The sequence below is a fragment of the Loxodonta africana genome, chromosome 25 (genome assembly GCF_030014295.1).
Source record: "Loxodonta africana isolate mLoxAfr1 chromosome 25, mLoxAfr1.hap2, whole genome shotgun sequence".
Taxonomy (NCBI): Eukaryota; Metazoa; Chordata; class Mammalia; order Proboscidea; family Elephantidae; genus Loxodonta; species Loxodonta africana.
Genome location: NC_087366.1, coordinates 46,063,119 through 46,089,085, shown reverse-complemented (window position 1 = coordinate 46,089,085; position 25,967 = coordinate 46,063,119). Strand labels below are relative to the sequence as shown.

At 39.4% G+C, this 25,967-nt stretch overlaps 2 protein-coding genes across 2 annotated transcripts in view; one reads left to right on the top strand and one right to left on the bottom strand.

Moving 5' to 3' along the window:
* ADSS2 (adenylosuccinate synthase 2) overlaps positions 1-9,195 on the top strand; it is a 41,052-nt gene extending 31,857 nt beyond the window's left edge. Inside the window, exons 12-13 of the mRNA XM_064276770.1 lie at positions 3,237-3,386; positions 4,767-9,195. Coding sequence (XP_064132840.1) covers positions 3,237-3,386; positions 4,767-4,819 — 203 coding nt within the window. The 3' untranslated portion in view covers positions 4,820-9,195. The remainder of the gene's footprint in view (positions 1-3,236; positions 3,387-4,766) is intronic.
* A 4,087-nt stretch (positions 9,196-13,282) lies between these two features.
* On the bottom strand, positions 13,283-20,397 carry SPMIP3 (sperm microtubule inner protein 3; the record flags this gene model as incomplete). Its single annotated transcript, XM_023549159.2, is given in 4 exon segments — positions 13,283-16,360; positions 16,362-16,435; positions 17,405-17,577; positions 20,273-20,397. Coding segments are annotated over 4 exon segments (420 nt in total), but the record flags the coding sequence as incomplete, so codon positions are not given.
* Positions 20,398-25,967: the final 5,570 nt, after the last annotated feature.

Genomic DNA, 25,967 nt, shown 5'->3' with positions numbered 1-25,967 from the left:
AGTGGTCCCGCTCTTTCCATGTACAATTTAACCTTTACCCATAGACTCCCTGTGACCCCTGATGCTGCTGATTCTGGCTGCTTCAGCTTCCCTAAACTCTGATAACTGCCACCTCAGGTCAGTGGGACTGCTGCTTTCTGCTCAGATTTCAGCGTCCTGAACTGTGGTTGGGAAATTATCCCCACACCAAGAGAGAGTTGAGTGATTTCAGTACTTCTCATGCGTTTCCTTTTTCTCAAAAACTGCAGTTTTGTGCTTCCTGTTGTCTACTGTCTGAAGAGAGATGTCATATACTTTGTTCAGTTTTGCAATTGTTTATACCATGAGAGCTAGTCTGGAGCCATGTACTGCATGATGGCTAGAAGTGGAAGCCCCATTGAGTCTCTCGATTCCTTCTTCTCCTGTCTACCACAGCAATTCTGGCATTTCTCATGGTTTTCTCAAAGCTTTCAAGGACATTCCTACAACATGTTTTCATTATCTCTCAGGGTCCTTGCCAGATGTTAAATCCTGTATCATGAATCATGGGAGAGAGCCCCCATATCAGTATGCCCTCTTATTCAACTTTATGTTCCACCACTGCTTCCCCTCCTTGACCAGCACCCTCAGGATCCGATTCCTTACATGTGCTCTTCCTCATTGTGTGTGCTGGCTTGGTCCTGCAGATCCTTCAGAGTATAGACCCTTTCCTCCCTTAGCCAAGTGCTTTCTTGGCCAACTTATGTTATGACTTGACCCTTGATATGTTTGCTGGCCAGCAGGGAAGGTGGTATAGATCCTGAGAGGACAACACAACGCCTTGTAAGGCAGAGGCCTCTGCATGATCTTTAAGCAAGGAAAGCCTTAGCCTTTGACAAAGTAGTGGGCCATTCTGCAAATCTAGTGATTGAGGGTTTTCAAGTGTGTCAACCCAGTCGTACCCCATCCAAAGTCTCAGGGTCCTACTCTTTTCCGAACAGGGCTCTGGCCTCATCACAGCAGGTATGCTAGGCTTGAGAACTCAGTTTACTCTGGGTTCTGCTTTTGTACAATTGAGTCCTCAGATTTTCTTCTGCCCTTTGCTGTAGAAGATGAGATTCAGCCCTCTAACCTTCACACTTTGCCTTAAACTTTTGATTAATCACCCTCAGCCTTTCATTGTCTTTCTCTAATCATAATTGGAATTCATCAAGAGCCATCCAGTTCCATTGTTCACTTGCCGTTGTTTCTCAGTGCCTAAGATACTGCCAGAGTACCTGGGTGGTGCAGACTGTTCTATGCTCAGCTGATAACTGAAAGGTTGGAAGTTTACATCCACCGAGAGGCATATCAGAACAAAGTCCTGGCAGTCTACTTCCAAAAATTCAGCCATTGAGAACCCCACGTGGCACAGTTCTGCTCTGACACACGTAGAGTCCGCCATATATCAGAATCAACCCAGCAGCAACTGATGGTTGAAATACTGCCAGTGCTTTACCTTCTACCAGTATGGCATCCCAGTTCACCACTCGTGACGGTTTAACAGTTGGATAGCGTGCCAAGGCCTGCCTGTCCTCCACCTACTGCCAGCTAGGGCTGGCCAGCGATCCAGCTCCAGAGTCCCCTTTTAAAGAACCTTCTTCCTCAGACTGCTCCTAGCCCAACTGTCTTCGGTTGCATTCCCTGGGAAACTGACTCTGATAGGGAGATTTGCAGACAGGAAGTTTGTTTCTTAGTGCGCTAAGTAACAGCATCTGTTAGGGAGTGAAAGAAGCAGAATTATGAAGAGGAAGAAAGTGAACTATAATATAGTTACAAAAAAAGCCCTCAGCTGATCCCGTGGGGAGCCCTGGAAGCCAAATGGCCTTCAGAGTTGTCCTGAATTTGGGTAGATGTCCAGGTGCTTTGTATCCCCACACCCACATGGGGCGTGGGCTACCCCAGGAGGCAGCTGTCTTCAGTGGCGGGCAGTTCTGGGGTAGGTTCTGAACTGTGAGTGGTCAGCAGGTATACACGCTCCCAGCAACTGAGGGAATGAGTGTCTGAGTCCTGAAGAGGAAAATCTGGGACAGTATACCATAGCACCCACTATGCTGTCTCTAGTCAAAGGAACTGATATTAAGTATTTATAGTTTTTTTTTTTATTATTATTTCTATTTGGGGATGCAGAGGAAATGGTTAGATAGAATAATGAAGAAAATTTCCAGCTATGCTTTTGTATACAGCTACAAAAACAATAGATTTCTTAGATGAAAGCAGGTATATATGCAAGCCTTTCTGTGAGGCTGGTACCATCATAGAGTTCCCTGATCCCTAGTCCATAGTATAGAATCTCTTATGGATTGAATTATGTCCCCCCAAAATATGTGTTGTAAATCCTAACCTCTGTGCCCAGGGTTATAATCCCATTTGGGAATGCGTTGTCTTTGTTATATTAATGAGGCAGGATTAGAGTAGTATGTATCTTGAGTCAGTCTCTTTTGAAATATAAAAAGAGATTAAACAGGCAAGCAGAGAGATGGGGTAAGATAGATGCCAAGACATGTGGAGATCTCCAAGAAACCAGGAAGCAGAAGCTTAAGAAACAAGGGCCTTCCTCCAGAGCCAACAGAGAGAAAGCTTTCCCCTAGAGGTGGTGCCCCGAATTTGGACTTCTAGCCTCCTAAACTGTGAGAAAATAAATTGCTGTTTGTTAAAGCCACCTACTAGTGGTATTTCTGTTACAGCAGCACTAGATAACTATGACAGAATTTTACAAACTCCAGATATTGAAATTTTAAGTTTGGCACCAGAACTCATTTGACAGCAAAACCTATCTTGAACTGCTGTTAAAAACCAGAGCAAAACCAAACCCACTGCTGTCAAGTCAGTGCCGACTCATGGTGACCCTGTGGGGTTTCCAAGGCTGTAAATCTCTGTGGAAGCAGACTGCCACGCCTTTCTCCCGAGGAGCTGCTGGTAGTTTGGAACTGCTGACCTTTCTGGTTAGCAGTCAATTGCTTTAACCACTGTGCCACCAGGGCTGTTAGAGCTATATAATCTAGTTAGTGAATAATCATCGTGTTGCTGCAGAAAATCTGAATGATTTTAGGACACTACTTCAGATGGCATATGTACTGTTTTACCTTTCTAAAATTTGAAAAATTTCTCAATTTTTAACAGTTTGGCTCCAAGAATTCTGATTAGAGATTGTGATCTGTGGAATTTAAAAAAAAAAAAAAAACTTGTTTGACAATAGGTATTGTGCACCATGAACAAGTATACTCTTTAACTTTTAGCAAACCATGAAGTCTTAAATAAAGTCGAAGTTCAATATAAGACTCTCCCAGGATGGAACACCGACATATCAAATGCAAGGGCATTTAAAGAACTACCTGTTAATGCACAAAATTATGTTCGATTTGTTGAAGATGAACTTCAAGTTCCAGGTAAATAGAAACATTTTATGAACATTATTTATTCTTTACTTTTTCTGTGTTTTACTGACTTATCTGCCTTTGCAGTGAAATAAAACACATCGTTACTACATTTGCAGAGTGCTCATGATTTGCATTAATGCCCAGGAAGTTAAAAAAAATAATTTCATTCCTTAGAATAAATATATTATTCATCTGTAAATAATCTTTCATATGCCTGAAGATGATACCAGGATTACGTCTCACTGGGTGTGAGCCTGTCTTTAATTCTATTGGTCTGTTTCTAGCTCTATGACGCTCACTTTCTTTCCTTTTTCCTTTTAAGAACAAACCCTTTTATGTCTTCACCATCAACAAAATGTTTGTTTTTTCATTTGGGGTTAAGCCACCCTTGAGGATAGGTAGAATTTCTTGATAAGCCATTAGGAAATAATAGGTACATAAAATAAGAGCTCTCATTTGAAAAGATGTAAGAAAAGAATAAAAAAATTGATAAAACTAATTTGGAAAAAAAAAACATGTTAAGATGGTCAGGCATAACCAAGTTATGGCTATAACTGCATAGTTATATGAAGTCTTTTAACAGATTCCTTTCCTTTTATTTCCACGATGGAGTTTTGAAAGACAAGAAAAAGTGGCATTAGTGGGAGCTATCTGCCGTATACAGCCTATTATGTGCTTATTCTAATTTCATATTGTGGTTCATTTCAAACATGTATCTTGTTTTCCAAATTGCTAACTGCCTCTCCCAGCTTGCTGTCAAATTTGGTAAGCATACTTGCTCACTGCTCTTACTCAGCATTTTTTGAAATGTAAACAGCAGTGAGTCTAACAGTGACCTCTGTAAAATTCCACGTAGGTTTATCTTAACAGTACTGTGTGGAATCCAGTAATTCTGCAAATAATCTAAAACCATATGTTGCAGGTGGTTAGAGATTCCCATAGACTGGTATAGTAGCAGTTACTGATGCTAAACAAGGTAAAATATTACTCTCTTCTAGGTATTTCTACTTTTGAGATACGAAAGTTACAGTGACACTTCAATATTCTCTTATTTTTTAAGTTATCTGGAACTTGATCAAAGTTCCTTAAAGCCTCTGTTGATTTCAGCCAATATTTTACTATCCTAGTCATTAGGAATTAAGAAATTGTAAATATCATGCAGTTAAAACCAGTAACTGTAAGGCAGACTCGTAACTACCCTGTACCGCATCTTGACTGTACATTCTATTTAGAAATAAGCAGAGGCTGCTAACAGAAAAGAGGAAAAACGTGTGGAGAGAAAAGCTGAATGGTGACCCTGAGAAAAAAGTGGGCCACTTCCTGTCTTTTAATCTCAGAGATTCATATTATAGATGAATTTACAGTAGTATTTTTTTTCTTTTCTCCCAGTTAAATGGATTGGCGTAGGTAAATCCAGAGAGTCTATGATTCAACTCTTTTAAGGATTTCCAGTGACACAAGAAACACTCCTCGAGAGGGGGAAAAAAGACTTCCGTAAACATTTCATTTATGATCTGCAAATTCAAGAATAAAGACATTGAAGTGAGTTGTAAGCCCTACAGTTGTTTCCAGTCTTTTAAGATGGATGGCTGCCGTGGAAATAAACTTTGGCGTATTGTGGTGTCAGCTTCCCTTAGCTGGCATATTGCCAAATCATCTGTTGCTCCTGCTGCTCATGGTGCCACATTTTCTTTTAATGTTTAGTAATGGTATATCCGTGTTGTTTGAAATCTAAAGTAGAATTACCTTCAGTGTAGTTTTTCATTACTGGCATTGTGTGTTCTTAGGTTTTACCCCTATTAGATAGATGGTAAGAGCAATTAATGCAGTTTTGCACAAGTATTTTTACATTCTGATCATTCGATTTTGTCAGTATAATCTTTGCTGTTAGAAAAAATGATTAAAGGACAGGGGTTCTGTAAACTTTTGTAATGCTATAAATTCTCTTCCAATTGTGAACTGTTTATTTTCTGCTGAGACCATTGCAAAATTGAGTTTTGAGGGGGAGGGGTAACTACAAGTCCTTTAATTTGTACAGAATACAGAACTTATTTCTCTCTGTAAATTATTTAATACATTGAACATTGAATTAAATGTTCAAAGAGAAAGATGTTCCCCAAAACAAGAATCTTAATGTTAAGAAGTCATTAAAAGATCTGTTGTGGTATTTGGTGGATATTTTTCTTTAATGTCAGACCTTAACTCTGATGAAATGTGTATCTTTCCCTTTTTTTTTTTACCATTATTCCTAAATCTAGTGGATTGATTTTTCAACATTGTGCCTGCCAGTATGCCTACAATATTATCTGTAAGTGTCCAAATGAACCCAAATTGTTGGTCATCATTTTGATCATGCCTTTATTTCTCCTTTCTTGGAAAAAAAAAAAAAAAAGGCATTATTTTGACAGTTAGACTTAACATATTATGTTGTAGATTATCCTTCAATGAACTATTTTAAATGTTTAAATTAGGTGCCACTTAAATTTATTTTATTATACCATCAATAGCTGATTAAAAAGAACCAAATATTTCTAGTACACTTTGTGTATTGTGTTTTTGTTTTGGTAAGAGAAGTAATATTCCCATGTAGGAAGGAGCTTTATCCTTGCAGTATTGGGGAATAAGATGGAGAGAGATCAAAAACAGAATCTTTGCAAGAGTCTAGTCTAAATGTCTTTTACTTTTCATTGAATATAGCTTTATTAATACTTGGTTCAAGAAAATTCTAAATTAGCAGCAGTGTTGTTGAACTCAGTAAGTAAAAAATACAGCTCAGATGATCCTACAAACCAACTACTGATCAGTAGTGACGTATAAGCCAAAAAAAAAAAAACAAACCCGCTGCCATTTAGTCGATTTCGACTCATAGTGACCCTACAGGACAGAGTGGAACTGCCCCATAGAGTTTCCAAGGAGCACCTGGGGGATTCGAACTGCCAACCTCTTGGTTAGCAGCCATAGCACTTAACCGTTACACTACCCGGGTTTCCGTGATGACTTACAGGTAAAAATTAAATTTATTCTGGTAGAAATTAAATGGGCTCTTATTTTTACTTACTCTTTCTTCTCCCTACTTGAACTTCAAGTTAGGTTAGCTACCCAAAGATAAAAGCTGTACTAGAAGTAAACATTTTTTAAAGTTCACATCATTCTTATTTTGGCTATAAGCATTGAATTATTGATGCATGTTTTTTAGTAATGGCCATAAAAAATCCATTCTCCAAGTCAGGAAGTTTTGTTTTGTTTTTAACTAAAAAAGCCTGACTGTCCTATTGAATTAATAGACATTTACTCATTTTAAATCAGTTTGAGTGATTCTGTCCTGATTTTTAAAAGAGCTTTTTGCTAATTAGATTGGTTAAGAGGGTCAGTTCTTCAGATACAGCTCAATTTTTCAGCTCCCTTTAAATAATAAATCTTTATTGAACAAGTACATATGCCAGATTCTGCTAGGCACTGGGTACAAAACAAGCTGGCAGTCTTCCTGAAACATATTGTAGTAGGGACAGCATTTTAAAGAGACATATTTATAAATGATGCTGTGTATACAATGGAAAAGTACAAGGTGCTATGAAAGAGAACCTAATAGAAGTTCGAAGAGGATCAGAGAAAGCCTTTAGAATAACATTTAAACTGAGACCAAACAGATGAGTAGCCAGACAGAGGGACATAATGTACAAAGGCCCAGACGCTGGAAGGAAGGTTGGAATTTGGACAGTTAGAGCAACTTAACAAAATCAACAAGGGGCCTGTGAGGCTGATGAAGTTGGCAGTAACTTGGAGAAATACTAGCTAAACAACCAAAATGTTTTATAAGAAGGAAGAGGATTCTAAGTAAAAATATGTTTATATATACATATGTTGATTTATACATAGAAGACAAAATTTGCTGAAATTAAATAATGCGTACTCTACACTTTGAAATTCACTTGGAGGAAACCAGATGACAGAACAAAATATTTTAACGGGGAGGGGGCCTACTCAGTATTTATTTTTTAATATAGGCCAAATGGGAATGGAATGCCAGGCCTACACAAATTAGTATATGAATTTAATGCTGTTCCAATCAGAATCACCACAGGGTTCTTTGTTACTGGACAGAATTATATTGAAATGTATGTAGAAAAACTAATATGACTGAGTGTAGCAGACGCCTCTGATCTCCTCTAACTTCGCAAGGGGAAAGGAGAGCCAAGATCAACAGACCAAGGCTGATTTCCATGAGCCGGAGGTCAGGTATACCTCCTCTCTCCAGGCCTTTTTACCAATTCTGACTTCATTTGTACCTCCCAGGGCACACTCTACTTGTCTGCTGAGTTTGATAATTTGTTGCGATGACCACGCAGAACTAACAGACAATACTCACAAATAAGGGGTCTATTAGGGAAGTAACAGGTTACAATTCTGGCTCAGGAATGCTCAGGATACAGTTCTTCCATCAGGACAGCTTCTTCTCAGCCATGCTTGCAGGCAGGTCTCTCTCTCACCCTTGTCCCCTGCTCAGGTTAAGTGTTACAAAGCTCTTTTAGTTCTGCGGACAAGTGCCCAGTGGCACCTTACTCCACCAGTAAGCCTCAGCTTGAAGGTGCTTAGCTCTAGCTCCCTGGGTCAACAAATCTGGCTCCACCAAGTGCCTGGAGGCACTCTGCTCGCCAGCAAGCCTTCGAATGGAAGGTGCTCAGCTTTCTCGCTCTGTGGGTTGGGAAGCTCACCACACTGACCCCTGCTAGTCTCCTGGTTCTCCTGCCACCGTTTCGCTGCCCCCGCTTCTCACCATCTTTGGTGTTACAGCTCTCCCTCCCTGTCTTCTGTGTTACAGCTCCTACTCTTTCTCAGGATCTCCCTTTAAGCCTAGCAGGATGGCAGAACTGACCAATCCCCTCTTTAGGACTCCATACACCTTGTTTACATAGTCCCATTCAAACATTGTGTGAGTCACAAAGACTGTGGTAAAACAGCCATATTAAGTAACTCATTGCACTGCAGACATTTTTGAAAGAGTGTTGAGAGGTTTTTTTCCCACCTGATACTAAAATGATAATCAAAGTATGTGGTTTTGGCACGTGAAAAAACAAGTACATAAAGGAATGGAATAGACGTTCCAGAAATAGGTGTTAGCATATATGGAAACTTAATATATGCTAAAAATTGCATTTCATTTCAGTGGGAAAAGGATGCCTTAAAAATATAAACAAACAAATGATGGCACAACTAATTATTATGGGAGAAAACAATCATAACAAAATATGAATTTCAGATAGAATAAAAATCTAAATTATAAAAATTTTAACTAATGAAATGTGAGAAAATGTTAGGGAAAGCATTTTTGAAAACAACAAAAACAGGAAACTCAAGAAAAATGTACAAATTTGACCAGATTAAAAAATTTTTAATATCACAAAAGTTAAAAAAAAAAAACTGAGAAAACAAAAAACTTGAGGAAAAATGTTTTTAATACATATCCGTAATACACAAAGAGCTGCCACAAATAAGATAACAACCAGTAGAAAAAAATGGGTAAAAAATCAATATATGTTATAGGCAATTCACAGAAAAACTAAGTGACCAAAAATATGAAAAGATGTCCAACTTATAGATTGGAAAATTGAAATTTAACAGTGAGATATTGCTTTTCATCCAATTTGTAAATAAAGATCAGTGTTACCAAGGATGTGAAGAAGTAGTCACCTCTGTTGGGAGTGTGAATTACTACAATTTCGGGGGAAGTTATCTGGCAAGACTGTTTACAATTTATATTTGCAAATCATTTTACTTACCAGCAATCCCACTAAAAAAAAAAAAAAAAAGCCCTATTTTGCATATAGTTGGAAACTGAATGTCCATTAATAGCATACCACGGTCTTCTATGAAACCTTAAAAAAAATTTACGTCTATATATATTGATTATAAAGATAACCGTGACACACTGGCATATGATAACAGCATTTTTTTTTTTTTTACAGCAATACACAGTTTGGAATAGGGGGATGGAAGAAGAAAATTTAAAACTATCTGTGTGTATATATATATACACACACAGACATATATTTGTTACTGTAAACCTACTACAAAAAAAGTAAGGATATAACAGTTAACTGAGTTCTTCTTTTAGCCATCTTTTGTTTACATTTTTACAAGCATATAATTTCAATTATTTTTAAGAAATGAGTTATAGCAGTTACTCAGTAATCAAATCACTCAGGTAAACAGTATACCCGAGAGCTGAGTACATTCAGTGATTAATAATTTCAGGCATCCATGTTATAAACTATGGTCAGTGTAACTGGATAGGTGTGATTGGGGTGTGGGTTTAGACGAGGGTCTTTGAGGGTCTTATCACAGGCATTTGGCATTTTACAGCCTGAATCTTAAGCAACTAATAACCTTAGAGCTATGTGAACATCCACAGTGGCACAAATACAGAGATTGTGAATGAAAGAAAAAGTATGCTTTCACTAGATATGACAGTCACACAGTATATAAGCTAAGAGACCACCTGTGTTCTGTAAATGGGTCCAGAATTTGAAATTGGGTCCAAAGAGATTATTGGCTCTTACTTCCCACAGTCCCCCCGCCCCCAAGGTTAAAGAATAGTTTTGCTCGGAAGCACCAACATATACCATTAGTCTAGATTTTCCTGTAGAACGGCATTTATCTTTATAGAATCTGCTTGAGAAGAAAATTAGATATCACCTTTTATATGTGACAGCAATCCATCTTCCTCACCTTCCTTAGAGACCTCTTGTTCTGATTTTGTGGTTTGATTTTTATTAAAGCGATACACACATATGGTTTTTATTTGAACAACTTTAGAGGTGCAGTTTATATACCATAAAATTCACCCGTTTTTAAGAGTACAGTTCAGTAATTTAGTAAATTTACGCAGTTGTACAACTGTCACCACAATCTAAATTTAGACTGATTTCATCACCCCATAAAGATCCCTTATGTCTACTTGCAGTCACTTCCCTTTCCCACCCCCAACCTCACTCATCTATTTTCTGTCTCAATAGAATGGCCCTTCCTAGTCGTTTTACATAAAGGAGGTTATGTAATATGTGGTCTTTTACAGCTGATTGTTTTTATCTAATGTAATATTTTGAGACCGTACCATGTACTTAGGAGCCCTGGTGGTGCGGTGGTGAAGAGCCTGGCTGCTAACCAAAAGGTCGGCAGTTTGAATCCACCAGGCGCTCCTTAGGAACTAGGGGCCAGTTCTGTTCTGTCCTACACGGCTGCTACGAGTTGGAGTTTACTCAGTGGCAGTGGGTCTGCGTTTTGGTTTAGTGTGGACGTACCACATTTTGTTCATCCATTCATCGGTTATAGACACTTGGGTGGTTTTAGTTTTTGGCTGTTAGGAATTATGCTAATTATGCTGCTATGAACATTTGCGTGTAAAACTTCGTGTGGACATGTTCTCATTAATCTTGGGTAGATTGCTAGGAGTGAAACTGCTGGGTCATAAAGTACATTTCTGTTTTAACTTAAGAAACTTCCAAAGTGCATAACTTCCCACTTACAGTATATAAGGATTCTCATTTCTCCACAGCCTTGTCAACACTTGTTTTTGTCTGACTTTTGATTATAGCCATTCTTGTGGCTGTGGTGTTGTTTAATTGCCATTTTCCTAATGTGACTAATGATGTTTCAGGATCTTTTCATGGCCATTTATATATCTTTGGTGAAATGCCTGTTAAAATATTTGCCCATTTTTGTTCCCTTATTTTTAATTGTGGTAAAAAATATATATAACAAAACATTTGCCGTTTTAACATTTTTTTACATGTACAGTTCAGTGACATTAATTACATTCACCGTGTTGTGCAACCATCCCCACTAGCCATTTCCAAAGGGAGATTTCATATATGTGGGATCATGTATTTGTTCCATTGGTGCCTGATTTATTCCACTCAGTGTAATGGTTTTTCAGGTTCATTGAAGTTGTGGTGTGTATAAGGACTTCATTTCTCTTTATGACTGAATGATATTCCATTGCATGGAAATACCATTTTATTTATCCATTCATCTGTTGATGGACATTTGGGCTGTTTCCACCTTTTGACTATTGTGAATAGTGCAGCAATGAATATTGGTATGCATCTATCTGTTTGCATCACTAGTTTCATGTCTTTTGAGTACATACCTAGGAGTGGAATTACTGGACTATATGGTAATTCTGGAAACCCTGGTGGCATAGTGGTTAAGTGCTATCGCTGCTAACCAAAGGGTCGGCAGTTCAAATCTGCCAGGCGCTCCTTCAAAACTCTACGGGGCAGTTCTACTCTGTCCTATAGGTCGCTATGAGTCGGAATCAACTTGACAGCACTGGGTTTGGTTTGGTTTAGTTTATGGTAATTGTATGCTTAACTTTTTGAGGAGCCATTAAACTGTTTTCACACTAACAATGAACGAAAAATACAGTTTCTCCACATCCTCGCCAATACTTGTTTTCCATTTTTCTGATAAAAGCCATCCTAGTGGGGGTGAAATGGTATCTCACTGTGGCTTTGACTTGCATTTCCCTAATGACTAATGGCCTTTGAGCATCTTTTCATGTGCTTGTGACCCATTTTTAATTGGGTTATTTGTTTTTGAATTACAAGAAGCCATAATATATTCTGGATACAGGCCATCAGATATTAAAAATAAAGTTGCCATCAAGTCATTTCTGATTCATGGTGACTGTGGCACAATGAATTGCTTTTATGTGGCCTTTCTAGCCATGTTCTTGTAACTCCCACAAAATCATTGCCTGGGACTATGCAAACTGAGTGACTTCTGGTCTACTGAAGGCGTTGGTCAGTTCGTGGTCCTGGTGGGAAGCCCATACCTTGAAATTGACAAGGAGTAGGCTAATATAAGGACCAATCCCACAGAGGTTCAGGGGGACCTCACAACCATCAAGAAGAATAGAGCAGAGCATGTTCTTTGGACCTGGGATCCCTGCTCTGAGAACTTCCTAGACACAGGAGAGAGATCTATAACACTGAAGACAGTGCAAGACGGCGAGAGACAGTGGAGGTGGGTTTGGCGAGAGACAGTGGAGGTGGGTTTGCAAGCCCACAGCATGAGAGCCGAGTGCCTTCGGGCAGGAGACTTGCTGGAGGGAGCTAAAAGAGGTGTAACACTTGCTGTGCAAGGCAGAGGCCTCCATGTGCCCCATGTAGGGGTTGCCTCAGAGGATCCTGAGAAGGGATCTTCTTACAGCAGGGAGCAGCTGGATGCCTCTGTACAGGAGGCTTGCCAGCAGAGTTGACAGAGCTGTACATTTCCTTGTGCAGGGCAAGAGAAACCTGAGTGTGCCCCATGCAGGGGTTGCAAACCTCCCCCCAGGCAGCATGGGTGTGGTAGTGTAGTGGCAAGAGAGTCCTGCAGGCCCAGGTAGTATGGTGGTAGCTGGCAGCAGAGGCTTGGGAAATCCTGTGCCGGGGTCTTCCTGCTGATGAGGCGAGGCCCAGTTGCAGAATGGAAGCCCCGGCAGTGTGGCGAGAGCCAGAGGCAGCGGTGACGTGAACACAGCATCTTACCTGAACTACGGCACGCTTGCCCAGCGACGTAAGAATGGACATGGGTAATCTAGAGAAGGGTAAGTGTTTCTCCTTTGGGAATCTGTTGTTACTGTTTGCCGTTTGGTTTCTATAAATAATAATGACTTACACTTGGCGGACACTGTGTAAATGTCTCCTGTGTCTGAGTCTACCACAGATGAATGTAGCACCCATGGGATGGCTGATGCTAGTGGGTGTACGTGCCTCATTCCTAGCAGTCTTACGGCTGCCTGGAAGTTTGTGGCACAGCCTGTCTGCATGTACAACGCAGATACAGCACATACAGCGACCCTATGTGTTTCAGAGTAGAACTGCACTCACAGGTTTTTAATGGCTGTGATCTTTTGAGGCGCCTCTGGGTGGATTCAAACCACCAACCTTTCAGATAGTAACTGAGTGCTTACTGTTTGGACTGCCTAGGGACTCCTTATCAAATATATAAATTGCAAATATTTTCTCCCAGTCTGTGGCTTGTCATTTCATTTTTTTAGTGGTGACTTTCGAAGTGCAAAACCTTTAAATCTTGATCAAGTCAAATTTATCTTTTTTTTCTTTTATAGATTGTGTTTTTGGTGCTGCATCTGAGAAATTTTTGCCTAACTCAAGATCATGAAGATTTTCTCCTATGTCTTATTCTAAAATTTTTATAGGTTAGCTCTCACATTTAGGCCTGTGATCCATTTTGAGTTGGTTTTTGTGTATGGTGTGAGGTAAGGGTCTAAATGTATCTTTTTGCATGTGGATATTTAATTATCCCAGCACCAACTGTTGAGGAGACTGTCCTTTCCCCACTGAATTGCCTGGCACCTTTGATCTATATATCCATCCTTGGTTAAGCACTCAACTGCTAGCCTAAAGGTTAGCAGTTCGAATCCACCCAAAGGCATCTCAGAAGAAAGGACTGGCAATCTGCTTCTGAAGGTCACAGAGCCGTAAAAAATCCTATAGAGTGTAGTTCTGCTCTGCACATATGGGGTTGCCATGAGTCAGAGCCAACTCAATGGCAGCTAACTGCAATGATAACAATGCTAGTAGCACACTTTTTTGGATACTGTAGCTTTACAGTGTATTTTGAAATTGGGGAGTATAAGTCCTCTAACTCTGTTCTTCTTTTTCCAGATTGGTTTGGTTATTTTGAGTCTTTTACAATCCATATCTATTTTAGGAGCAGCTTGTCAATTTCGGGGGGTGGAAAAAAGCCTGCTGAATTTTGATAGGGACCGTGTTGAATCTAGAGATCAATTTGGGAAGAATTGCCGTTTTAATAATTGTGATAGGCAGAATAATAGCCTCCTGAAGTCTCCATGAGTCAGAATCAACTTGACAATAATGGGTTTGTTGTTGTTGTCGTTTTTAAAGATGTTCTTACCCTAAGATGTGACTATGTTACCTTGCATGGCACCCTGTGGGAATTGGCCCTAAGTGTTACTCTGGCTGTTGTTATTGCTGTGAGTAATAAAGGTTTAATCTGATTCAATGCAGTGGCATTTCTGTGCAAGTAGGGGGACATCTCAAATCCTTTAGTTTCTGACTTAACAATTAGTTGATTTTTAGATGTTAAATCAACCTTATGTTTCTTTAATAAATCCTACTTGGTCTTGGTTTATATGTTGTTAGATTCGGTTTGCAAATATTTTTTTTTTTAGAATCTTTGCATCTATATTCACAAGGGTTGTTGGCCAGTAGTTTGTCTTTTTTTTTCTTAAGACCTTTTAGTCTTGCTTTGATATCAGGGTAATACTGGTTTCATAGAATGAGTTAGGAAGTGTACTCTTCTTTATTTTATAAGAATTTGTAAAGGATTGTTATTTCTTCTTTAAATATTTGGCCAAATTCATCAGTGAAGCTATCTGAGCTTAGGCTTTTCTTTGTGGGAGGACTTTTTAAATTGCTAATTCAATTTCTTTGCTTGTTATAGGTCTATTCACATGTCCTATTTCTTCATGATTCAGCTTTGATAATTTGTGTCTTTCTAGGAATTTGTTCATTTTGTCTAAGTTATAGAATTTGTTGGCAAATAGTTAATAGTATTCCTTTCCTTTTTTTTTTTTTTTTTTCTCTGAACAACCAGTAAATTTTGGTAAAGGTCTTCTCACCTTTTTTCTTGGTCAGTATAGCTAAAGCTGTGTCAATTTTGTTGATTTTAAGAATCAACTTTTCATTTTATTGATTTTTCTCTATTGTTTTTCTGAGTTTTAACTTAATTGCTATTACTCTTTCCTCTGCTTCCTTTGAGTTCAGTTTGCTCTTCTTTTTCTAGTTTCTTAAGGTTATTGATTTTGAGATTTTTCTTCTTTTCTAACATAGGCAATTTAAAGCTATGAATTTCCCTTAAGCATTGCTTTAACTGCATTCCATAAATTTTGATACCCTTATCTTTTTTTTTAATTTAATTCAAAATATTTTATAATTTTCCTGGTGATTTCTTCTTTATTTAGAAGTATGTTGTTTAATTTTCAGGTATTTGTGGATTTCCCTCATTCTCTTCTATTGTTGATTTCTAATTTAATTCCATATGGTCAGAGAACATACTTTGTATGATTTCACTCCTTTCAAATTTATTAAGACATATTTTATAGCCTGTTCTGAAGAATGTCCCCCATGTGCTTGAGAAGGATAAGTACTCTGTCTGCTGTTGGGTGGAGTGTACTATGGAGGTCATTTAGATTAGTTTGGCTGCTTGTGTTGTTCAGCTTTTCTATATACTTGCTCATATTCTGTCTAGTTCTATTCATTATTAAATGTGGATATGACATCTCCAATTATTATTTTTGAATTGTCTCTTTCTCCTTCATTTCTGTCAGTTTCCACTTCATGTATTTTGGTGCTCTGTTGTTAGTTGTGTATATGTTTCTAATTTTTTTATCTTCCTGAGGAATTGACCCTTTTATCATTATAAAGTGTCCCTATTTATTTCTAGTGACATTTTTTGTTTTTTTAGTCTATTCTGCCTAACATTAGTATAGTTACTCCAGTTTCTGTGTCCAGAGCCTCTTCAAGGCCTTTAGGGCCAGTCTTCCTCCTTAGCTATGTCTCTAGCCTTTTTTTTTTTTTTTTTTTTCTAACAGGGATGATAGTTTGAGCAGATACAATTATATTTTTGCCTGGTCCCACATATAACTTATCAACTAACTGAAAGACAGTTTTCCTGCACAGGCAGCGAGGCTGGTAGTGGGGCTAAGAACAGATGACAAGTCCTTTTAAAGCTGGATCTTGATTCTCTTAGGTAGGCTGACCAGCTTGATCTGAAAAGAATTTGCAACATGTAAATATTTTAGGATTGTAGCCACCTGTATATACACTTAAAAGCAGCCCTGCTACCATTATCTTAGTCTAAAAGAGTCACCTAAGAATGCAAAATGTTACTTTGTTTGAATGCCACAGTTACTTTAGTTTAAAAGTATCTCTTTCAAAGCCGCCTTTCTCTTCCTTCCCAGCAGTAGAGCTCTGGCAGTGAATTAAGGGGTCTAGGATTTGACGATACCGTGCCTAATTTCTGGTTCCAATCTGAAATTTAAAACAAAGTATGAGTCATTTTAAAAATACTGGCTCCTAAATTTTAATACATTGTCCTTTTAACAACAGTTATGCACAGTAACAAAATAATTTGTGGAATTTAATACAAAGAAATCTATTTAAAAGATGTGAAAAAAAGGTCTTAGTCAAAAGGTTATTTCTTTGATTCAGTCTCCAATTAAGAGGCATATTCTTAAATTATACCAAAATGTAAATAAAATGAAATAAATCACGTGAATTTGCATTTTGATCCTGCATTATCCCAACCCTTTGAATCCTGCTGTATTGGTGGGTCACTTTGTATCATCTTAGTATCGAATCAAAGTTGTTACCATGTTACCCATTGGAATTCACTAATGTCTTGGCCACAGTCACTGTCAATTCTGCTTACCTTAATGTAAGGCTCAAGGAAGGCGTACATCGAATATAGCAACTGTTGCATTGATGCTCAGTGAACCAAAGGCTAGAGTGTTTCAATGATAGCACCGCAACAAAAACTTCATTATGTACGGTGCCATACACTGTAGGTGTTTTCCTTACATTAACTCTAATATTGTAGTAACTCTCAGAGGTGTGCTAATACTATCACCGTCTCAAAGAAATTAACTTGTCCAGTTTCACACAGCTTATAAGAGGTGGGACCCACATTTGACCCAGGATCTTTCTGGATTTTGTTGTTAGACGAGGGACTCAGTGAGGAGTGGTCAGACTTGAGTCTGCTTCCTATGTATAACATTTATGCATTTTCTTCCTTCTATCCTGTATGCGGGAAAGTAGGAAAGTGGAAGTAGGAGCCTGGGAGCAACCCTCTAAATATTTCATCCTGCCTTCAGGCACAAACCCCCTACCCCAATTTGGCTGGTCCCAAGTGGCCCCTTGGAACGGCAAGTACACAGGAGATGTTAACCTGGGAACCAGACAAGGTTTTTCTCAGATTTAGGAGCTGTTGACTTGACTTACCAATCTTGTAAAATGGCAGAGAATAGTCTCTTTGATAAGTAGTTTCTTTATACCATGGTTCAGCAGGCTTTGAATGTCTTTGAAAATGAATATACTGAATGAGAGTTTGTTGGTCCAGTTGAGGCTGATAGTGACTTTTTCCCTTGGATGGAATTGTCAGGTCTATGAGAGGTCTAAATGAAAGTAGAAATAGCTTGTTAAACACCCAGTAGAAGGAAAACCTTCCATTGTCTGATCAGCTGAAATCCATTCCCCGGTAGTGGCCTTGAGGCTAACAAGACAGTATTGGCGAAACTCCATAGTTCCCAGGGGAGCCCTAGCAAAGTTGACAGTAGATGGCTCAGGGCATCCAGTGCCATTTTCCCCTTTAGCATCTCTCCTCCTCCCCAATAGACAAATCACAGAGAGCCACCTGAATTAAACCTTCTGTTGGATTTGCCAAGATCTCTCTGGTTCCCTTTCCTATTGTAATTTTGGTGGTTTGTCTGGTTTTCCCAAGTGAGCAATGCTTTCTTTTAGCCAGACTAACCACTACCATGTGTCTCAGAGTTTGATGAACCTGAAGTCTGTTTTAAATTTCCTGTACCCTCACCCATATTAGTACCCCTGAAAATCAAAGTAAAGAAGAATCAAACTATAATGATGAAGTATCTTCATACACTTGTGGGAGCAGATGTTGGTATAACCTGTTTAAGAAGTCTGGTGAAATGTACTAAGACCTTTGAAAGGTGCATACATTTTGTCCCAGCAATTCCAGCAGTAAGAGAAGTCCACGAAGACGTGTGTTCATCCAAGTGTTCTTATGATAATAAAGAGGGTGGACGCAACCCTCATGTAAAGGAAAAAAAAAAGGGAATTATTTAGACGATGACACGCAACATATGTAGGAAGAGCATGCTCTCTCATTAAAAGAATTATAATTTTGGAAATGGAGAATAGTTCACAGTGTGTTACTAAGTTAAAAAAAAAGGTTTCAATTGAATTGTACGTTTTAAATGGGTGAATTGTATGGTATGTGAATTATCTTAATAAAGTTGTTACCAAAAGTAGGTTTCAAAATACTGCCCCATCCTACTTTGATGTAGATCTAGAAGATTCTGCATAATTATCTCTGGGTGGTGAGATTAGGGGTGATTTTCAATTCTTTTTTAATTACCAATGTTTTCTAAATGTTGTAATAATTTTTTTTTTAACTTTAAGATGGATGGAATCAGCTGCTATCGATGTGAAAAATATTAAATCTTGACTGAGATTTAGGAACACCCAATCCCATCAAAGGAACTGGCATAGTTTTACATGATGGTATCACTGCGACCTAATCACACTTAAATGAGGTGACTGAAACTGCTGACTCATGATGAATTATATGTATTTGATTATCTGTAATGTGCCTTTTTAAAAGAAAGTATTAGCAAAAATGGAGTGGCTCTGCCTGAAGTTCAGAAAAAGCAAGGACAAGAATCTGGCAATGTGTGTGCTGGGCTGATGGGGGACAGCTGCTGAACGGGCAGAGGTGCTCTGTGTGGACAGGCATGGGAAGCATTGAAAACACCCACCCCCTCTATTTATTCTAATTTCATGCTCAACAAGTACTAGATTCTGTAGAATGGGTGCCTTAAAGGGTAGGTGGAGTACTCCTTTCACTACAAAAGTACGTCTCCTGCTGTCAATAACATAGTAGCTGCCTGGCGAACAGTCAGTCTCTTGTGAGTTTGGGTTCTGTGCCACTGACAGCTTATGTGCCACTTAAGTGCCACTGAGAGCTCTGGCTTCTGAACCAGATCCTGGTGGCCACCCCTACCAATAAGCCTACTGAACTGCCAGCCAGCCTCTGCCTTTGCTTTGGGTATTTCTAGAGAACCAGGATGCTCTCTCTTTTCAAATAATATATCAGTGTTCTTCTGAAGACAAGACTATCACTCAAAAGAGGAACCCTAATACTAAAAACATCAAGTTCGTGGAGCAATATATTGGGGGAAGGTAAACTATTAGAAACCTATCAAATTAAGCCATGACAACAATTCCTAAATTTAGGACCGGTCCCAAGAGCTGCATTATTTCCTGTGTTTTGTTTTGAGCTAGAAGCTTAATAAACTTGTAGCCTGACATCTACATTTAGTTTTCCTCTTATGACTCATCTTGGGCAGGCACAAGCCTTGTCAGAGTCAGGTAGAGGTTCTCTGTAATCCAGCCATCCCCTGGTGTGAGAACTGATATTCGGGGTCTGGAGGGAGGAGTGGGGTGGGGAGGAGGGCTGTCAGTTCACCTGGGCCATGAGCACCTCTGGCAGTGGGTTCTGTCATTTCATTTCTTGCCTATCCTCTGGCAGAGAATATGACCCTAATAAGAGTTAATATGAGGATGTGTTTGAATTAGAACAAAGAGTCTTGAACTGGGAGTCAGAAAATAGGGTAGATTCAAGTCTCAGCTTGTACACCCACTGTGCGACCTCAGCCAAGGTGCTTCACTTCTCTGGGCTACATTTCATTCATCTAATTGAATCATAATGGCCTCTAAAACTACTTCCAGTTTAATCTATTAAGTTTAGACTGTGTTATGTGGTAAAATTTATATAACGTACATTTTTACATGTACAAGTCAGTGGCATAATTAATGTTCACCATGCTGTGCAACCATCACTGTTACCCGTTTCCAAATTTTTTTCATCACCTCAAACAGGAACTCAGTACCCCTTAAGCAATGCCTCCTCAAATCCCGCTTCCACCTGCCCCTGGTCACCACTAATAAACTTTGGTCTCTATGCATTTGCCTGTTCTCAATGTATTCCCCCCTCCCCCTGCCTTTTTTCTTTTATCATTCTAAATGTGGTAAAATTCGTGGAAATTAAGATTTAAGAATGTGTGTCACCTGGATGATCTCTTTGCACTATAATCAAAATGGAATCTTGCAATCTGTCCCGGGTAATAGCCTCGAAGGTCCTTTCCTTGATGAACAATATATATGCTAGCGGGGAAAGTAAGAAGGGAAGAAAGAAGCAATTATTACAATCAGTTCTTTAGAGAAGAATCCACCACCACCATTATTGGACTCCGACTCATGGCAATCCCGTGAGTGTCAGAGTAGAACTGTGGTCCGCAGAGTTTTCAATAGCTGACTTTTCGGAAGTAGAATACCAGCCACTAAGTTTAGGTGGAATGATGAATTAGAACTTAGTATTTCACAACCCTTAAGCCATTAGGATATTTGATGGGAAACTTTACAATGACAGGATTAATCTTGTGAACTAAACCCAGTGCCGTTGAGTCAAGTCCGACTCATAGCGACCCTATAGGACAGAGTAGAACTGCCCCATAGAGTTCCCAAGGAGCACCTGGCAGATTCGAACTGCTGGCCTCTTGGTTAGCAGCCGTAGCACTTAACCACTACGTCACCAGGGTTTCCAATCTTGTGAAAGAGCACTCTAAAACTGAGGCGCTTGGCAGAACTAAAATGGCTGACACGTATCTGGATTGGATTCCATTTTGTTTTAAACCCTGGCTGCTACTTGTAAAGTATGAGCCCTACTTTTGGTTAAACAAGTCTCATTTTGCAAACAAATGTGGTTGTACTTGCTTGGCTATGAATTCAGGAAGTGTGTGCAGACTGTTGGGGGGAGGGGAGGGGAATGCTTGCCCTCAGGAAGAATGCATTTGAAAACAGATTAACCAGTGTGAAGAAAAGTCTGTTTGTAGTTGCAGCCTTCAATAGAATTATCATTTTCTCCATGCAGAGTTGGTGTTTTTCACACTTTTGACAATCTGCAACCACTAATCAGTTCATCTTAGGATAAAAAGTGAGATAACTAAATATTATGTGATAAAATATGAAACACATAGCTCCATCTAGGTAGTATTCTTGCCAAAAGAATTGAATCTAATTAAGGCTTTATTTAGATCTACCTCCCAGATTGTAAGACATCAGGGAACAGCAGATAGAGGAACAATTTAAATGATACCACAAGAAAGCAACAGATGTCCAGAATGTGGGTCATTCCACAACACAGCTGACCGCATTTCTTCAGAATCAAGTCAAGAGAGAAGAAAGGCTGGGATTGCAAGGGGAAGAAGACTGCTCTGGATTAGAAGATACTTAGTGTAACTATCAGCCCTGGTGGTATAATGGTTAAGTGCTACGCTGCTAACCAAAAGGTCCACCAGGCACTCCTTGGAAACTCCATGGGGCAGTTCTATTCTGTTCTATAGCGTCACTATGAGTCGGAATCAACTTGATGGGCAACAGGTTTGGTTTTTTTTTTTTGGTTTGGTAGCATAGCTATCAATGGTAGCATGAGGACATTGTTTTGATCCTGATTAGAATAAACCATGAAAGACATTTATGATAGTTGGGGAAATTTTAATATAAACAGGATTTTAGATGAAATTAAGAAAGTTCTGTTAACTTTGTTAGGTGTGATAATGGCCTTATGATTATGTACAAAAGTGTTATTTTTGAGATTCGTTGTGAGAAATGGCTTTAATACTCCTGGAATCCAGATTTCTGGCTTTGATGGAGGCTGGGGTCACCCACCTGGGCCATTATCCTTTTGAACCTTGAGACTTGAAGAAAATAAAGTCATTTTGAAGTCAAACAATAAATCCGTTGCTGTCGAGTCAATTCCATCTCATAGTGGCCCTGTAGGACAGAGTAGAACTGCCCCAGTTTCCAAGGAGCGCCTGGGGAATTCAAACTGCTGACCTTTTGGTTAGCAGCTGTAGCTCTTAACCACTATGCCAACAATAGTTTAAATACAGTAAAAACCAGTTTGCCTTAGGCATTGGGCTCTTTGGAAGAATCATCTATGTAGTCAGTTTCCAGGAACAGAAGCCCTAAGGTCCGACTAGAAGTTGCATTTTAGGGTAAATTGTTATCATATAAATACTGTTCTGGCCCCTTTTCCAGGGCAATACCGATAAGATGTGTGGTATAAGAATTCTGGAAGTTCTTTTCATCTTCAGGACATTTTTGACTCCCTAGTCAAAACGTTACCCTGATTTTCAAATCGTATATTAAATAAACCAATCAATTTCTATTATTGGATTAATATGATTTTTGTTTTAACAATGGGAAATATTTTGGGGGTAAAATAACATGTCAGGTGTTAGCTTTGAAATATTAGAAAAAAAGAACTAAGAGGATATATAAAACCAGTGGGACGAATTGTGGAAATGGATAAATGGGAGTTCATTATTCTACTTTCTCTATGCTTAAAAACTTGCATAATAAAAAGTTTTTTAAAAATACGGTAATTAAATATATAAGATCGTTGGTAGTGCAAACAGTTTGTGCTCCACTACTAACTGAAAGGAGCTGTGGTGCTGCAGTGGTTAAGAACTCAGCTGCTAACCAAAGGGTCGGCAGTTCAAATCCACCAGCTGCTCCTTGGAAACCCTATGGGGCAGTTCTACTCTGTCCTGTAGGGTCGCTATGAGGCAGAATAGACTACGTCACCTAACAATGACAAGAACACTAACTGAAAGATTGTAGGTTTGAACCCTCCCAACAATACCACAGAAGAAAGGCCTGGTAATCTGCTTCCATAAAGATTACAGTTAAGAGACCCTGTGGAGCAGTTCTACACTGTAGCACACAGGTTGTCCTGAGTCAGAATTGACTGAACACCAATGGGTTTGGTTTGGTTTTAATTAAATATGTAAAGGCTGAAAATGATGAAGTACTATTATGAAAAAAACACAAGTGCTTGTAAGCCCAGAAAAGGGTCTTCTAGCCTTGCAGGGAGGGCTGAGATGTGAGGAAGTTTTGAAGCATAAATATGAATCGAGGAGGTGGAGAAGGGCATAGATGTGAGATGGGTTTGTACCACTGGAATATAGTGGTGTCAAGGGAGACCAGGCTAGAGGATAATGGTGCTGAGACATTTACATTTTGAAATACATCTTATTTTACAATAAATTACTTTTCCTTTTATGTTATAGCGACAGCATTCTGTTGATAATTTAAAATATTGTGTACAGTCGGGTTGTATTATTTATAGATTTTATTTCAAAAGAATAACAGGGACACTACGAAATATTACAAAAAAGAGGGCATTGTGTCCAAAAGGTTGAGAACCACTAATGTAGGTGATAGGAAAGCTTTGTAAAATTTTAAGATTGGTGACATGATGCAATTTTTATTTTAGAAAAATTTTCTCTGGTGGCAACATGGAAAACAAATTTGAAGACAATATGACTGGAAGTATAAAGACTGGTTGGGAGGTGATTGTAATAATTTATGTGGAAAATGCTGAAGCCCTGAACTCTACAGTGGGAATATGGATAGAGCATAGGGGACTGATTGAAGACATTTTAGAAGATAGGGTTGATGGCAAAAGAAAGTGAAGAGTCCAAGACAGTATCTAGGCTTCTGGCTTGGGACGAATTCCCCAGGAGAGGAAACATAGGAAGGTGAATATTTTGGATGATGACTTTAGAGGCTGTGATGCTTGGATACTTGGGGTATTTTGGATCTTCCATTCCATTCCATGCAGATTCTGAACACTCAGTAAGGCAATAAGAATTCATAGAAAAGGAGAAAGTAGCACACAGCTTTGCATAAAGAAATCTTGAAAGAAAGGCCTGGCAATCTACTTCCAAAAAATCAGTCATTGAAAACCCTACAGTTCTACTCTGACACACCTGGGGACTTCATGAGTTGGAGTTGACTAGATGGCCAACTGGATTTTGAATAGTTTGTTGCTTAATAAACACATGTTAGTTGGTGAATGGAAACTTGAACTTCACCTTCAGGTCAACCAGTATATATTGATTTCACGCAATGTACCCTTTACTCCAGTGGGTTCTGCAGATACAAAGCTGAATAAGAAATAGTCCTTCTCTTCAAAATGCTCTTGTGTGCTGAAATAGAGATCTGAATAAAGGATCCATGAGGCACAGAAGAGGAAGGGGTGTTTAGGGGTTGGACAGGCAAAGAGGATGAGAAAGAGATTCCAGGTAAGGGGGATTATAGAATTCAAGGCAGGGACGGCGTTGGGATCAGAGTGGGAGTATTTGGGGGCTAGGAAAAAGGTCTGGATGTCTACCCAGAATGAAAAGCAGGTGCTGACAGGGCAGTCCCATCTCTGTGCGTACAGGATCTCCAGGAGCTCTGACTTTCAGAAAAACCACAGGCTGTCTGGGCCTGCCCAGTGGCTAGGATAATATGACTGAGCCCTGGATAGTCAATAACAGTGGGGGATGAAGTCATAAGAAGGAGAGGAATTTGGCAGAATTATGGGGAACAAATGACAGCTCTGAATGCATGGGAGTGGAAGACGGATTTCTTAGGCATCTACCCAGTTTCTGAAGAATTGCCTTGGAAAGAATACACTAGGACCATGTTACAGTTTGCTAAAAATCCACCTGAAGTTCTAAAATGACACTCTGGTTTCTCACAGTTGCTATGCTCTTTCCAGTTGGCTGTGTTTGACCATGGAGGCTTCATTGCATGCATACAACAAATACCTGCTGAGTACAGGAATGAGTAAGACAAGCAGGGCTCCTTACAAGCAGTCTGTAAAAAATGTTTAAGAATGGAGAACCCCTCACCAGCACCAAGGAACACTCCCTCACCCCAATACCTCTGGGAGTATCTCTTGGCAGATTTTGTTCCCTGAGTGGAGAGAGAGTGGGAAAGTGTAAGAAGGTGGGTTTTGGAGGGAGGTGGGGAAGGACAGATGGAGAAGGGGAGAGGTTTGAAGAACGAAAGAATGGCAAACTTTGCCTCCAACTCTTCGGGCAGTTCTTCCACACTCCCTTAGGTGGGCTTCATCTCAAGCATGAGAAAGCTCTCAAGTAAGAGGTAAAATTTTCAGTTTCATGGAAGATGATTTTACTGCATAAGTGGAAATGAGCAGCCTGGTAAGTCAGCCAGTCTTCCAAGAGGCCGCATGTACTAGCCTCCCCTGTGGGAGGTTGAGTGTGAGGAAAAACCAACTAATGCCTGTGAAGCATGGGCCAGCCCTCCCACATGGCTAAGGAACCCTCCCATGAACTCTGCTCAGACACATTCTATTGACTTGGCTTTCAAGATTCTTGAATAAGTGGTAGAAAGACTTCTTTGCTTGGGTCAGGGCAGGCAGCCCAGCTCTGTCTGATTCCACTGTACATTATTTACCAGGGCCTGATGACAGCTTGGCTCTTTGAGGTGATATATTCAGTCCACACAAGAGCAAACCTGTCCCCTGGCAGGGTGAATGTAACCAGAGCAGAAACCTCAGACAAAATTCAATGTGCACAGGTGAGGTCAGAAGCATTTGTCCACCAAGAGCCTGAGCCCATGGCTTAAGGCATCCTGTATTCCTATTACTATGCTCTACTCTGTTGTGTCTTATGCTTCACAAAGCCTTTTTTACAGAAATTACCTCATTTAATTTTGCAGTCACTTTGCAAGGTAAATACTGGCACACTTATATAAAAGAGTGGAGTCCCTTCCGGGACAGAGCTAAAGAAACATGTAGAACAGAATTCAAAGTCACAAAAAAAGGCCAGACTTACTGGTCTGACAACACTGGAGAAACCCTAAGAGCATGGCCCCGGAAACCCTTTTAACTCAGTACTGAAGTCAC